The 12,713-nt window shown below is 39.4% G+C and overlaps 1 protein-coding gene across 1 annotated transcript; it reads left to right on the forward strand.

The window, feature by feature from the left end:
• Positions 1-607: 607 nt before the first annotated feature.
• LOC310936561 (long-chain fatty acid transport protein 2) lies at positions 608-12,204 on the forward strand (the record flags this gene model as incomplete). The annotated part of the gene is made up of 10 exons (XM_083900634.1): positions 608-980; positions 3,067-3,276; positions 4,141-4,299; positions 5,417-5,541; positions 8,144-8,338; positions 10,229-10,319; positions 10,424-10,622; positions 11,113-11,210; positions 11,322-11,452; positions 12,028-12,204. 10 exons carry the CDS (start codon positions 608-610, stop codon positions 12,202-12,204), a joined length of 1,758 nt encoding a protein of 585 aa, XP_083756760.1.
• Positions 12,205-12,713: the final 509 nt, after the last annotated feature.

Consider the following 12,713-nt stretch of genomic DNA (forward strand, 5'->3'; position numbering starts at 1 on the left):
AACCATTGCTTGTGATTAAGTAGTGGGCCACGTTCAATCATTGGGAGGGCCAGAGGTGGCCCACGGGCCGCGGGTTTGCAATCTCTGGTTTCTTTCTTTTTTTAAAATGTTTTGTTTGTACATGAAATGATTTGTGTGTTATATTTTGAATGTGGTGTATTTCATGTTGATCTGAGGAAGAGCTAAAACAACACGGTCATAAATAAATAAATGACAATTTCTCCACCCAAATAAAAACTACCACTACTAAAAATCAAATTCATAATACATGAGTCAAAAATACATGTGTATCCTGTTTGTTTTCCTGCACTTACATTACATTGACTCCATCATCATACTCCTCCTATGTAAACCATACACTTTTACACATTTAACCCTTTCTATTGACTCCGCCCAACTCCAACTCAACTAAATCGTTATTTGCAACGTTCCCCCATTTTGCAGCAGTCAGGGGCCGCGCACATTTTTGAGGAACTGCTCGTGTTTTTTGTTCCACAGGATGATTCTGTACATTATTACGCTCGTGTTGGGAACTTTCCTCCTCATTCCCCTCACGGTCAAAACTTTTTGTCCCCATGTGTGGATGGATGTGCAGTACTGTGCCTTAATGCTGCGTATTTTGCTGAGGTTTTTGACCAGGCGGAGGAGGAGACCTCACTTCTTCGCCGTGGATCGTTTCTTGGAGCAGACCGTGGCGCATCCGCGCAAAACCTTCCTCGTGTTTGAGGACGAGACGTTCACGTTCTCTGACGCGGACGCGCGGAGCAACAAAGTGGCCAACGCGCTGCGGACCCAGGGCGGCTACAGGGCGGGAGACACCGTGGCACTTTTCATGGGGAACGAGCCCGCCCTCTTGTTTACCTGGCTCGCTTTGGCGAAGTTGGGTTCGCCCGTGGCGCTGCTCAATCACAACATCCGCTCCAAGTCTCTGCTGCACTGTTTCAGCTGCTGTAAGGCTCAGCTGCTGATCGCAGGCCCAGGTATTTCAAGTATGCATGTGTCAAAGAGACATGGCTCAAATACCCTCGATATCACACACATCACCGATATCACAAACCCCAGTATCCACGATACTGATCTGTGATGGTGTACAAGTACACAGATGTCTCCTACCGTCACTTCTTATAATATTCCCAGTTTTGTAATGTCACAAAGTACAAATACTTACTCAGTTACTGTACTTAAGTACACAATTCACACACTTAAGTACACAAGTCACATATCTTCACTTTGTTATTTGTATTTCTAGTAACTGTTACTTTTACTCCACTACATTTACTTGTAACTGCCAAATAAAATCAGAAGAAGAAGAGTTATCCCTTAAGACTTTGACTTAAGTAATATTATACTGTATAACTTGTACTTTTACTCTAGTATCCCTTTAAAGTACTTTATACAAGAACGAATATGACTTCAGTGAAGTCTTAATGTATTGACATTTGCTGTACTTTTAAGTATCAAAAAAGTCATTTTCTGATATAAAATGTAACAAAGTACAAATACTTTGTTAGCTGTTCTTTACTGTATTATTTATACTAGTGCAGTACCCGTAGGAAGTATGTATTCCTATAGTGGGAGCTGAAGAAGAGTTTTCAACAGCTAGCTACGCTAATGCTAATCAAAATGAGACATTTCCGTTGTTCCCCATGAGGTTACACAGTGTTTGTATTATGTTAGCCCTACGCTAATGCTAACCTTAGCCTCGCTAGCTTACATTTGTTAACAGGTTCGCCAAGCTAGCCGCAAAACAGTAGCATGCTAATGCAAATAGATACTCAAGTATCCCTTTCAGGTACTTTATACAAGACTGAATATTACTTACTCATGACGTGAGGCTGTGCTCCTGTGCACTTTATGGAACTTGTGTTTACCATAATTCCAATAAAACTTGAAGACAGCGTTAGTGCTGGGCAGTATATGACCAAACATTTATATCACAGTATTTTTCAAAATACAATGGTATTTGTGTTATACATGAGCACTAGTGACTGCTGAGGCACAGTTGAGTGGTCAGTGTTTTTGAGTATACGACCTATTCACATCTGTGGAAGCATGTGCATGAAGACTAATATGTTTGACTCTTTTTCTTTTTAATAATTAAAACAACCTCAAGTGATTTTTCAGTCCCTTAAAGGGACACTGTGTAGTATTTATGGGTTTATATGACCCAAAATCCACTTTTTTATACATATTATGTGCTCCTGCATTGTCTAGTCGCTGTATAATAGTTTTTGTTTTATTTTCGTAGTGTTTCAAAAAGTAAAATAAAATAACATGGTTGCGGGCCGCGGTTGCATAGCCACTGTTAGCAGAGAGACGCCATGTTTCTACAGGAGCCTGTAAGGACAAACGCGAGAGAACAAATCAAGCGTCTCTTTACTTGTAGCTGAAGTCCCGCCTCCTCTCTCTCCGCTTCGTCTGCTACGGCCGCGGTAGCTCCGCCCTCTCCCTCGCCTCACGAACCTCATCTGCTGACACGGAGAAAGACGACGAGGACGACATTTGACCTGCTGAGGACACCGTAGCGCTCAGGGAAGGGGGGGGGGGGGGGAGCAGAGGAGCAGTTCTTTGTTGTAAATTTCAGCCTCTCCTCTAGATGGCACTATAAACTACTTACTTCACCTTTAAGTGTGTTAACTGTTTTCGGTTTTTGCGCTGTTTAACAAAAGAATCATTCAGGATTGGGTATGCTTACATATCATTACTATAACTCCTAGACGTGTCATCACGGTAGCCCTCAGGACATCGGCGAAACCACCGTCCAATCACAGACAAGATTTGTCAGCTTCTCGTCCTAAACAGTTGAATGACTGCCAGATATTAAGAGTTATCTTGGAAAAACTCAAATTTTTTGATAATTCTACAGCCATAAAATCAAAATAACTCCAGGCGACCTCTTATGACCTTGTGACGCTCATAAGAGGCTTAAAGCTGAGTTAGTTTGGTTTGTGGACAAAACAAGACATTCGAGGACGTTCTTTACTGACTATGGACCAAACGTCTAATCCATGAATCAAGCGATTAATGGTCAAACGGCTGTTCTCTCGTCTCTTTGTCTTTCTCTAGATTTAAAGGAGGCCGTGGAGGACGTGCTGCCCGCTCTGACAGAACAGGGCGTCACTGTGCTCCTGGCGACCAAACACTGCGACACACCTGGAATCCAGAGCTTCGCCGACAAAGTGGACGAGGCGTCGGACTCGCCGCTCCCTCGATCCGTCAGATCACACGTGACTTTCAAAAGCCCCGCGGTTTACATTTACACCTCTGGAACCACAGGTACTTTGATGTTTTTCCAGATATTCATCACGTGGTAACCTGTTATAGCAACCACTTATTCAGGAACTTTATTTTATTCATGACATATTTCTCCTTAACTACTGTTTAATAATAATAATAATAACCTTTAATTTAACTAGGAATAAAACTGAGATTAAAAATATCAGCTGAAACATACAATCTACTTAAAATATACACAATTTAGTATAAAATAGACAAAAAATTAAAGAAAAACATCTACTATATATTATTACTGTTCTGTAAATGATAATCCCTCACACTACTCACTACTGAAAAAAGGAATAATCTTATACAGACCTATTACTAAGTTGATAAATATATAAGTACTTTAATTTGTGTAAATATTAAGTAAATATAAATTTGCAGCTCACGTTGCTTTACAATACAAAAAAGGAACTAATTAAAAGTATAATCAAGCACAGAATGAATTAGAATACAGTAAGTAAAACAAGCTTCAAACTAATTTATAAAAACATGCAGGGGGTAAAAAAATAAGATAGGTTTATTAATTATTCACAGTAAATAACCAAAAATTCCATTAAAACATCTACAAAAGAATTATGCTAGAAATAATGCAAAAAATACTAGTAATTGTACCAAAAAATAACAATTTATAATGAATACTTTGGAGTGTAATGTGTGAAAATGCTCTAATTAAAACTCTGATGTCATTTAAAAGTATTAAAAAGTCTGATGGTGGCCTTTTATCTCAGTGATTTGATAACTACAAATAACTTCCAATTAAAAATAAACGTATTTCTTAAATCATTGTTTGTATATTTGTTAATATTGTACATCATTGCTGCCCAACACGTCACAGGCCTCCATCTTGTTGTGTTCTAGGTCTCCCTAAAGCAGCCCTGGTCAATCAGAACCGCCTCCTCACAGCTCTGGCCATCTTATCGTCCTACGGTGTCACGATTGATGACGTCATCTACGTCAACCTGCCTCTGTACCACACGGCTGGATTCCTGATCGGCCTCATTGGCTCCATAGAGACGGGTGAGAGACACACGTGCTGTATCCATGCTGAACTGTAGATCAATTAAAACTGCTTAAAAACCCTCTTAATCTCCCAACATTTAGCAAGGAAATGTCTAAAATCTCAACATTTAATAGAGGATTATTGGTGTATTGAGTGACAGATATTCATTTGCAATAAAAGTGAAAATATTGGCGTTAAAATGTTGAATCGTACAAACACCAACACTTAAATTCGTTTAAATACCTTAAAGCATATATTTATTAAACAGCTTTTCAGATTTGCAACATGTTAAAGGTTTTTCTTTTCTTTTCTTAGACAATAGACATTTTGTTTTAAGTTAAGTGAAAACTTAAACAAATAAATATCTCACTAAAGTTTTCTACACAGAAAAATCACGTGTGCCACATGTGAAATTATAATAAATAAATATAATAATATAAATGACTAAGAGCTTAAACCCAGGGAGCAGGAACAGTGACCAGAGTGTAACAGAACACATGCAAACAAACAGGATGAAGTGACAAAGGCCCTTTGTACACAGAGTGGACGCGTCACAGCGCCACATACAGGCCTGGCATATGTACTACAGCATTTATAGTCGTTTAGGGGGAGATTTGTCTGCATTTATTGAAGCGATGTCATGAATAAATAAGGGGAGTTACTGTTATGGATAGGCATGGTTTTTACATGGGTTTATCAGATCCCTCTCACACCACATAAACAAAAGTAATGTCCCCAGTGTCCATGCTAACAGTGTCCATCTGGATTTCCTGTCCTGGTGCAAAGTGAGAGAAAGACTCTTTTGTCCGTGTCAATCTGTAATCTGAACACACCAGATTACCTCCACTCTCAGAAATGCTTTTGTGAAAATAGGTCAAAGTTCACACTGCTGTGATATATCAGAGGAGGCAGCCTGAGCTGCACTCATACAACGAGATATTAGTATTAATGATTAGTAATACATAATCATTAAAAATATAGTATAGCCATTAACTTGATAGTTTTATTAACTTGGCTAATAATGGATACATTTCTGCATTCTTATTTAATCTTATTCCTTTGCTCTTAGACTCATGACCTAATTGTCCCCACCTTATTATTATTTATTTTTTTTAAACTTGTTTTATTTTGAAGGATCCACCATCATTCTGAAGAGGAAGTTTTCTGCCTCTCAGTTCTGGGACGACTGCAGGAAACACAACGTGACGGTTGTCCAGTACATTGGGGAGGTGATGCGTTACCTGTGCAGCACACCAAAGGTAACACCTGCCATTCATTCATTTACTCATACATTCATTTAGCTCTTCTGGCTTAAGAAACGTTAGGAAGTTAGTGAATCTGAAGCCTGAGGACACCAAAGACCCGAAGAACTGACTAAAGGGATTTTTATGTGCAGTGTTTTTGAAGTGTGTCTCGGTTTCTGTGTATTTTTTTTGCCCCAAATGTCATGATGTTATTCCGGGTTTGGTTTTCTTTGCACACGGAGAGAAGCCCCTGCAGCAGCAGCAGCATCTTTATCATGTGACGCCTACAAATCTCAGCTGAAACTCAAACCAGTGACCGTCTTTTTTTACGAGTGGCAGGAGGTGGAGAAACATAACTATACAAGGCCTGGACTAAAGAATCACACATTTGGTTCTATAAATAAAGTTGAAAAAAAAAAAAAAAAAAAAAAGAATCACACATTTTAACGTGTCCAAAGAAAACGCAAGCAAACAAACTTTTAGTCGTTATTATTATTATCAGTAGAAGTAGTAGTTTTATTATGACCTTTATTTAACCAGGAAAGCTACATCTGGATTAAAACTATTTTATATTTACAGGCAGATTCACATGACACCGTGTTCACCTAAGAACATGGTGTTATACTGAAACGACCAGGTGTCCATTCACCAATACGCAAGCACATATTTATTTTGCATTAGCATGCTACTACTTTGCGGCTAACTTGGCGAACCTGTTTCCGAAGGTAAGCTAGCGAGGCTACGATTAGCATTAACTAATGTAGCCATTAGGGCTAACATAATACAAACACTGCGCAATCTCAATTGGCACAAGGCAAATGTTTTAATTTCCGATTAGCATTAGCGCAGATTTATGTTCCTTAATGTGCGTTACCTTAACTGAAACATCTTCTTCAGCTCCCACTATAGGAATACATACTTCCTACCGGCACTGCACTAGTTTATTCAAAATCAGTCATCAAGAATGACTTCAATGGTAAAATCCACAAAAACAGTAAAAAAGAAATAATACATCAGGTATCATCGTGTACATGGATATTAAACCTGTTTCTCATAATTACCTAAACTTTTTAAAATGTCCCTGTTAATTTAATCATAAACAGTGGTAGAGATTTCCATCGTTTCATTGCTCAGTGCATCTAAACAAGGTGGTGTTTGCCTCAGGTATTTCTTTTACCTGTCTGTTGGCAGGTATGTGATACTACAACACATCAGCTGTATTGTTATAATGAGATAAGGTGACTCTAATTATTATTATTTAATGTATTATTATGTTGATTTTTTTTTTTTTTACACATACCCTGGTATATGCAGTAGAACAGTATTTCTGATTTTTTTCCTCCAAGTACCACCAGAGGAAGGTATTTGACAACCGCGTTTACAGAGAACCAACAACGTTGTAAAAGTCAGACCCTGCTTCGTTGCAGCTGAGAGGCTAGTGTTGGAAAGCCAATGTTCGGTTTGTTTTAATGATATAGAGACATTGAGATATTGGAATTGAACCGGCCTATGGGGTCACACAGGGTGGCATGAGCACAGCGGTGAGATAACTGTGCCACTCCCCTGCTTATCAGGAAAGTCGTAAAACCAGCTGCACAGGAATCGAGAAACCGGCTGCAGCAAGCTCCCGTTCAGTCAGATCCAGTCAGAGATTCACTTCATGTGCATTCCCGTACAGATGCACAGCTGGCTTACCAAAAATAGAAGAAAATCTCCATGATCATATTCCAGCCCTCTCTGTGTTATTATAGGCTGTAAAGAGCGTGAAACGTTACGGATAATGCAGCACGTGTGAATCATCAATGTGAGCGGATCCATGTTTGTACTGACTGATTCTCTCCTTTGTGTTGTGTCTTCAAACTGTATCTCCTGAAGTTTGGAGTACTCCAAAGGTTTTGTGTACATGTATGGCCATTCAGAGTATCTGATGGCATCACATGAAGTGCTGTCTCAGTTTACAGTGGAGGCGGTTTGTCTGTATCTGGACACCTCTAGGAATAGATGCTGGCCTTTACTGAGGAAGACCATATCAAGTAACTTGGCAAGCAAATCATCCTGTACTAGTATGTGACTTTATGGACACATTCACAACAGTCAATGACATCATACACTACCGTTCAAAGTCTGGGCTCACCTTTTTGTTTGTGTTTTTCACAAGGACACACTTATCACCAAAAGAGTTGCAAAATGAATAGAAAATAATAGACAAGACATTGACAAGATTAGAAATAATGATTTTTATTCAAAATAATAATTTTGCACCAGCAAAACTGTTTTCAGCTGTACTAACATCATTGCACAAGGGTTTTCTTATCATCCAATAGTCTTCTAACATGATTAGCAAACACAATGTACCATTAGAACACTGGAAATAGGCCTCTATACACCTATGTACATATTACATTAAAAACCAGACCCACATGAACAATGTATAGAGTGTATTTCTGATTCATTTAATGTTATATTCATTGAAAAAAAAGTCCTAAGGACATTTCTAAGTGACCCCAAACTTTTGAACGGTAGTGTATATTATCTACGAGCATTTTGTATTTTGTAATGTGAAAGTGTGCAACAGTTATGTCATATTCTGTCCTTTTTTTTTTATGTGAAAATGCAGAGAGACAATGACAAGGACCACAAAGTGAGAGTGGCCATCGGTAACGGAATCCGAGCCGACATATGGAGAGAGTTTCTCACTCGCTTTGGGAACATCAAAGTCCAAGAGTTCTACGCCTCCACCGAGGGAAACGTGGGATTCCTCAACTATGCGGGAAAAATCGGGGCCATCGGGCGAGTCAACTTTTTTCACCGGGTAAGCAAAGCTACCGCCCACCGCTCAGCTCACACCTCCAGTTCTTTTCTTTGTCCTGTTCCTATCCTTTTTTGAGTCTGAGCTTTTAATGGCGTCTCGTGATGGAGCATGGAACAGCTGCTGAGTCCACCACAGAACCATAAAAAGTGACCGAAGGCTTTAAAAGGCAGAGAGTTTAGATCGTTACCGCACATTTGAGCCAACAATGAACTTCCATATATTTATTTGTGGCTTAAATAGCAGCTCAAAAAAGACATTTATATTTTTTATGCACAGTTATATTTCAGTCATTTCTCATTACAGTAAATCCTAGACCATTGGTGATATCTAGAATATTCAAAAAAACTATGGACTGGCGATCTGTCCATGGTGTGACTGCTGAGATTGGCACAGCATGTGGAGGATAAAGTGGTAGAACATGGATAGATGCAGAGAAATAGAGCTTTGTGATTACAGTAGCCCTCAGGACTTCAGCATGTGATTGAACGACCGTCCAATCACAGCGGACATTCACCAGCGTCTCACGTTTGAGACGTCATCTCCTCAGTACTCTGATTTCTAAACGGTTGAATAACTGCCAGATATTGAAAGTGAAAGTTAGAACGTTCTAATTTTAAAGTTATTCACTCATTGAATTAGTTTTTTGTTTTTTTTTACAATTCTACAGCCATAAAATAAATATAAATCTAGACAGCCTCATTATTATAATGGTCATAAGAGGGTTAATGGCTTCTGACACCAACTTATCTGTCAATAAAGTCCACGTCGAGTCGACAAGTGGTTTGATGACGTCGTCACACTGACACAGCGGAGGAAAACAGAAAAAACAAAACAAAACATAGGCTAACACCTTGAAATTTCTGGTAAATTTAAATGCACAAAGTGGGAAAAGTGTAAGACAAGGCGCACAGAAGCATTCCCAATTCCCAGAGCAGAAAACAAACAAATAACTAAGCAGCAGATAACTAGTTATCTTCAAGAGAGCTGTGACGTTACCACACAGAGGTCTGTAACAATCTGGAGACGAGAGACTCGAGGACCAGGACTTAAGTAGAGGCTTGATGATTAGATCAAGAGCAGGTGAGCTGCTGCTGCAGGTGAACTGATTGCAATGCTGAGGTGAATGCAGGACATGAAGAAGGCGTCAAAACAGAAGATAATGAATCAAGTGCATTTGTCCATGCGTGTCTGAACAGAACGTACATGTCACATTGAAGCAGAAGATTAATATGCAAATGCAGAATAAACTTACAAAAGTTTGGGGTCACTTAGAAATGTCCTTATTTTTTGAAGGAAAATTACTTTTTTTCAATGACTATAACATGAAATTTATCAGAAATACACTCTATACATTGTTAATGTGGTAAACGACTATTCGTCTGGTTTTTAATGTAATATGTACATAGGTGTATAGAGGCCCATTTCAGTGTTCTAATGGTACATTGTGTTTGATAATCGCGTTAGAAGGCTATTGGATGATTAGAAAACCCTTGTGCAATGATGTTAGCACAGCTGAAAACAGTTTTGCTGCTTCTTTGACGAAAGGGCAAAATGATTATTTTGAATAGAAATCATTATTTCTAATCTTATCAATGTCTAGACTATATTTTCTATTCATTTTGTAACTCTTTTGATGAGTTAAAGTGTGACTTTTAATGAAAAACACAAAAAAATTATATGGGTAACCCCACACTTTTGAGCGGTAGTGTAGTTCCCTGATCCATTTTTTCTGACGTTTGTTACATCTGCATTCTCACCATTCTTACACTCTGGACCCTGAAATAATCATTAGAATAAAATGTTTATTTTGTTGGACACAAATGAGTAAAATCACTATGCATGGGATAAACTTTTATTTTAAGACACTGATGTTTGTACCTCTTCCTGTAGATGCTGTTTCCTTACACTCTTATTAAGTACGACACAGAACGAGACGAACCGGTTCGAGACGCTAACGGCCTCTGTGTGGAATCGCCCAAAGGTACTGAAAGAGCTGTCAATATAAATCACTTTATTATCACGTACAGATTTCTAGGCTTTATCGTGGAGGACAAATCAGGACATGATGCTGTTTGTGTATTGGAGGTGAGACAGGGCTGCTGGTGTCGAGGATCACCAAAGTCGCTCCTTTCGTCGGCTACGCCCACAATCGAGAACAGACGGAGAGGAAGAAACTCCGCGACGTTCTCAAGAAAGGAGATCTCTACTTCAACAGTGGAGATCTGATGAGGATCGACGAGGACAACTTCATTTACTTTCAGGACCGCGTGGGCGACACGTTCAGGTACGAGCTTCCGCGCACCGTTATATTTCAGTTAGAATTAATCAAAATTAGAGCAGAATGAGGCGTCACAATTGTTTTTACTTTTAAAGTGAAAGTGAAAGCACAAATTAACAAAAATACTGTATTTAACCTTATAGAAAGTTCTCTTAGGTCAGTTTGGTACATATTCTTTTGCGTTTCCATTAGGAATAGTATCAAAATAACCAGCCCCTACTCTCTCGCTGTGGCTGTTTGGAGATTGTTTAGTTTCTTTGCTTTGTGATTTGATTTTCTTTCCTTATTTGCCCTGATTTGGCTCCTTCTGTCTCTGTCTTTGTGATTTTGATGCTCAACATCTCCTTCTCTGTTTTTGATGCAGTGTTACAGTGCCATACACAGGCCTGGCATGTGTACTACAGTCTTTTGGGCCATTTCATGAAATGATGCCGTGTTTATGGACTCATTTGTCATTTGCTGATGTTTAAACGGTAGTTTTTCTTTGAGTCCACAGGTGGAAAGGTGAGAATGTGGCTACGACCGAGGTGTCTGACATCCTGACGATCAGCGGCTGCGTCAAAGAAGCTAACGTCTACGGAGTCCAAGTGCCAGGTGATGTCAAATCCTCTGTGTGTTCATGACAGGGACACGTTGATGTATAAATAATGATTTAGTTATGACACAGAAATGTGCGTCTGTATCTGTGTTGGTCGACGGTTTCAGGGCACGAGGGGCGAGTAGGAATGGCAGCTGTTACTCTTATGGAAGACGCCCACTTTGACGGAAGCAAACTGTATCACCATGTGGTCAGTTACCTGCCTCCATATGCCCGCCCTCGCTTCATCAGGATACAGGTAATTAATACTCGATTCATGTCATACTCACCTGACTGCGTTTCACAAATACCTCTCACATTAAAGCTTCAGTGCTTCACGGTAACAGATTTATTTTTAAGCTAGTTGTTGATATTATTTTGTCTTTGTTTGGTCTTTCAATTCAATTCGGTCGTCTTTCAAGTGGAAGAGTGCAGGTTTGTGGAATTAGATTTGAACAAACAAACAAAAATTAAAATCACAAAATCAAAATACACAAATTGCAAATAAAACATTGATTTAATCATTCAAAAATATTGTATTTTATTTGTTTGAAAATACAATTTTTGTTTGCAATGATCGGAATTTTTCTGATTTTGTTCATTGCGCCGTTGTTGTTGTTTTTTTGTGTGACGATGGGCGGGCCTTAGGACGCTGCCTGCTGATTGGTTACTGAGTTTTGGAGTTTGCCAGATTATAAACCTTAGATTTATACAATTATTTGTATTTTTTTGTATTCCCAAACCCAAACTATTGACACAAATCTAATTCCATTAGATTGCGTGGTCAGAAATCCGATGACGATATTCACTTATCCTTTGCTTCTGTCCGTGCAGAACGCCGTGGAGGTGACGGCAACGTTCAAGCAGATGAAGGTGAGGTTGGTGGACGAGGGTTTCGACCCGGCTCGTGTCCGGGACACTCTTCAATTCCTGGATGACAAAGAGAAGTGCTACACACCACTGACCGCTCAGACGCACTCAGCCATCTTATCTGGGAACATTAAGCTATGAGGGAAAGGTCTTTCTCAGTGTTTTCAGACACGGTGGACTTTTCCAGCTCAGGGAACAAATCTCACCTTTTATTAAAAGCGGTGATGTCAGAGGCCGGGGGAAGAGAAAGTTTAATGTTAATTATACACAGTATTTAGTGGCAAATGACTATATATAATCAGCACGCTTGTAATGTATCTAATACTGTTGTTCTGCTTGAAATTCTGCTGGATGTTGCAAAGACGCCGCAGAAAAACAACACAGTTCAATGATATGATTATAGTTTGTCTTCATGGGGAACAAACCTGTAAGACACGGGAGAGAAAGTGGCTCTGGTGATTTTCCCTTGTGTATTTTTTTTTATGTATAATTATTCAAAGGTCCATGCATCCATTTTCAACCACAACTCCAAGGTTGGGGTTGAAGCTCAATCAGGGAGACCCAGACTTTGTCCTACTCTGATCCCCAGGCGCTCCAAGGCTAGTGAGGAGATGTAATCCTTGACCTGCCCTGAGGTCTCCTCTCGTCCA

Source organism: Microchirus variegatus (assembly GCF_963457635.1).
Source record: "Microchirus variegatus genome assembly, chromosome: 14".
NCBI lineage: Eukaryota > Metazoa > Chordata > Actinopteri > Pleuronectiformes > Soleidae > Microchirus > Microchirus variegatus.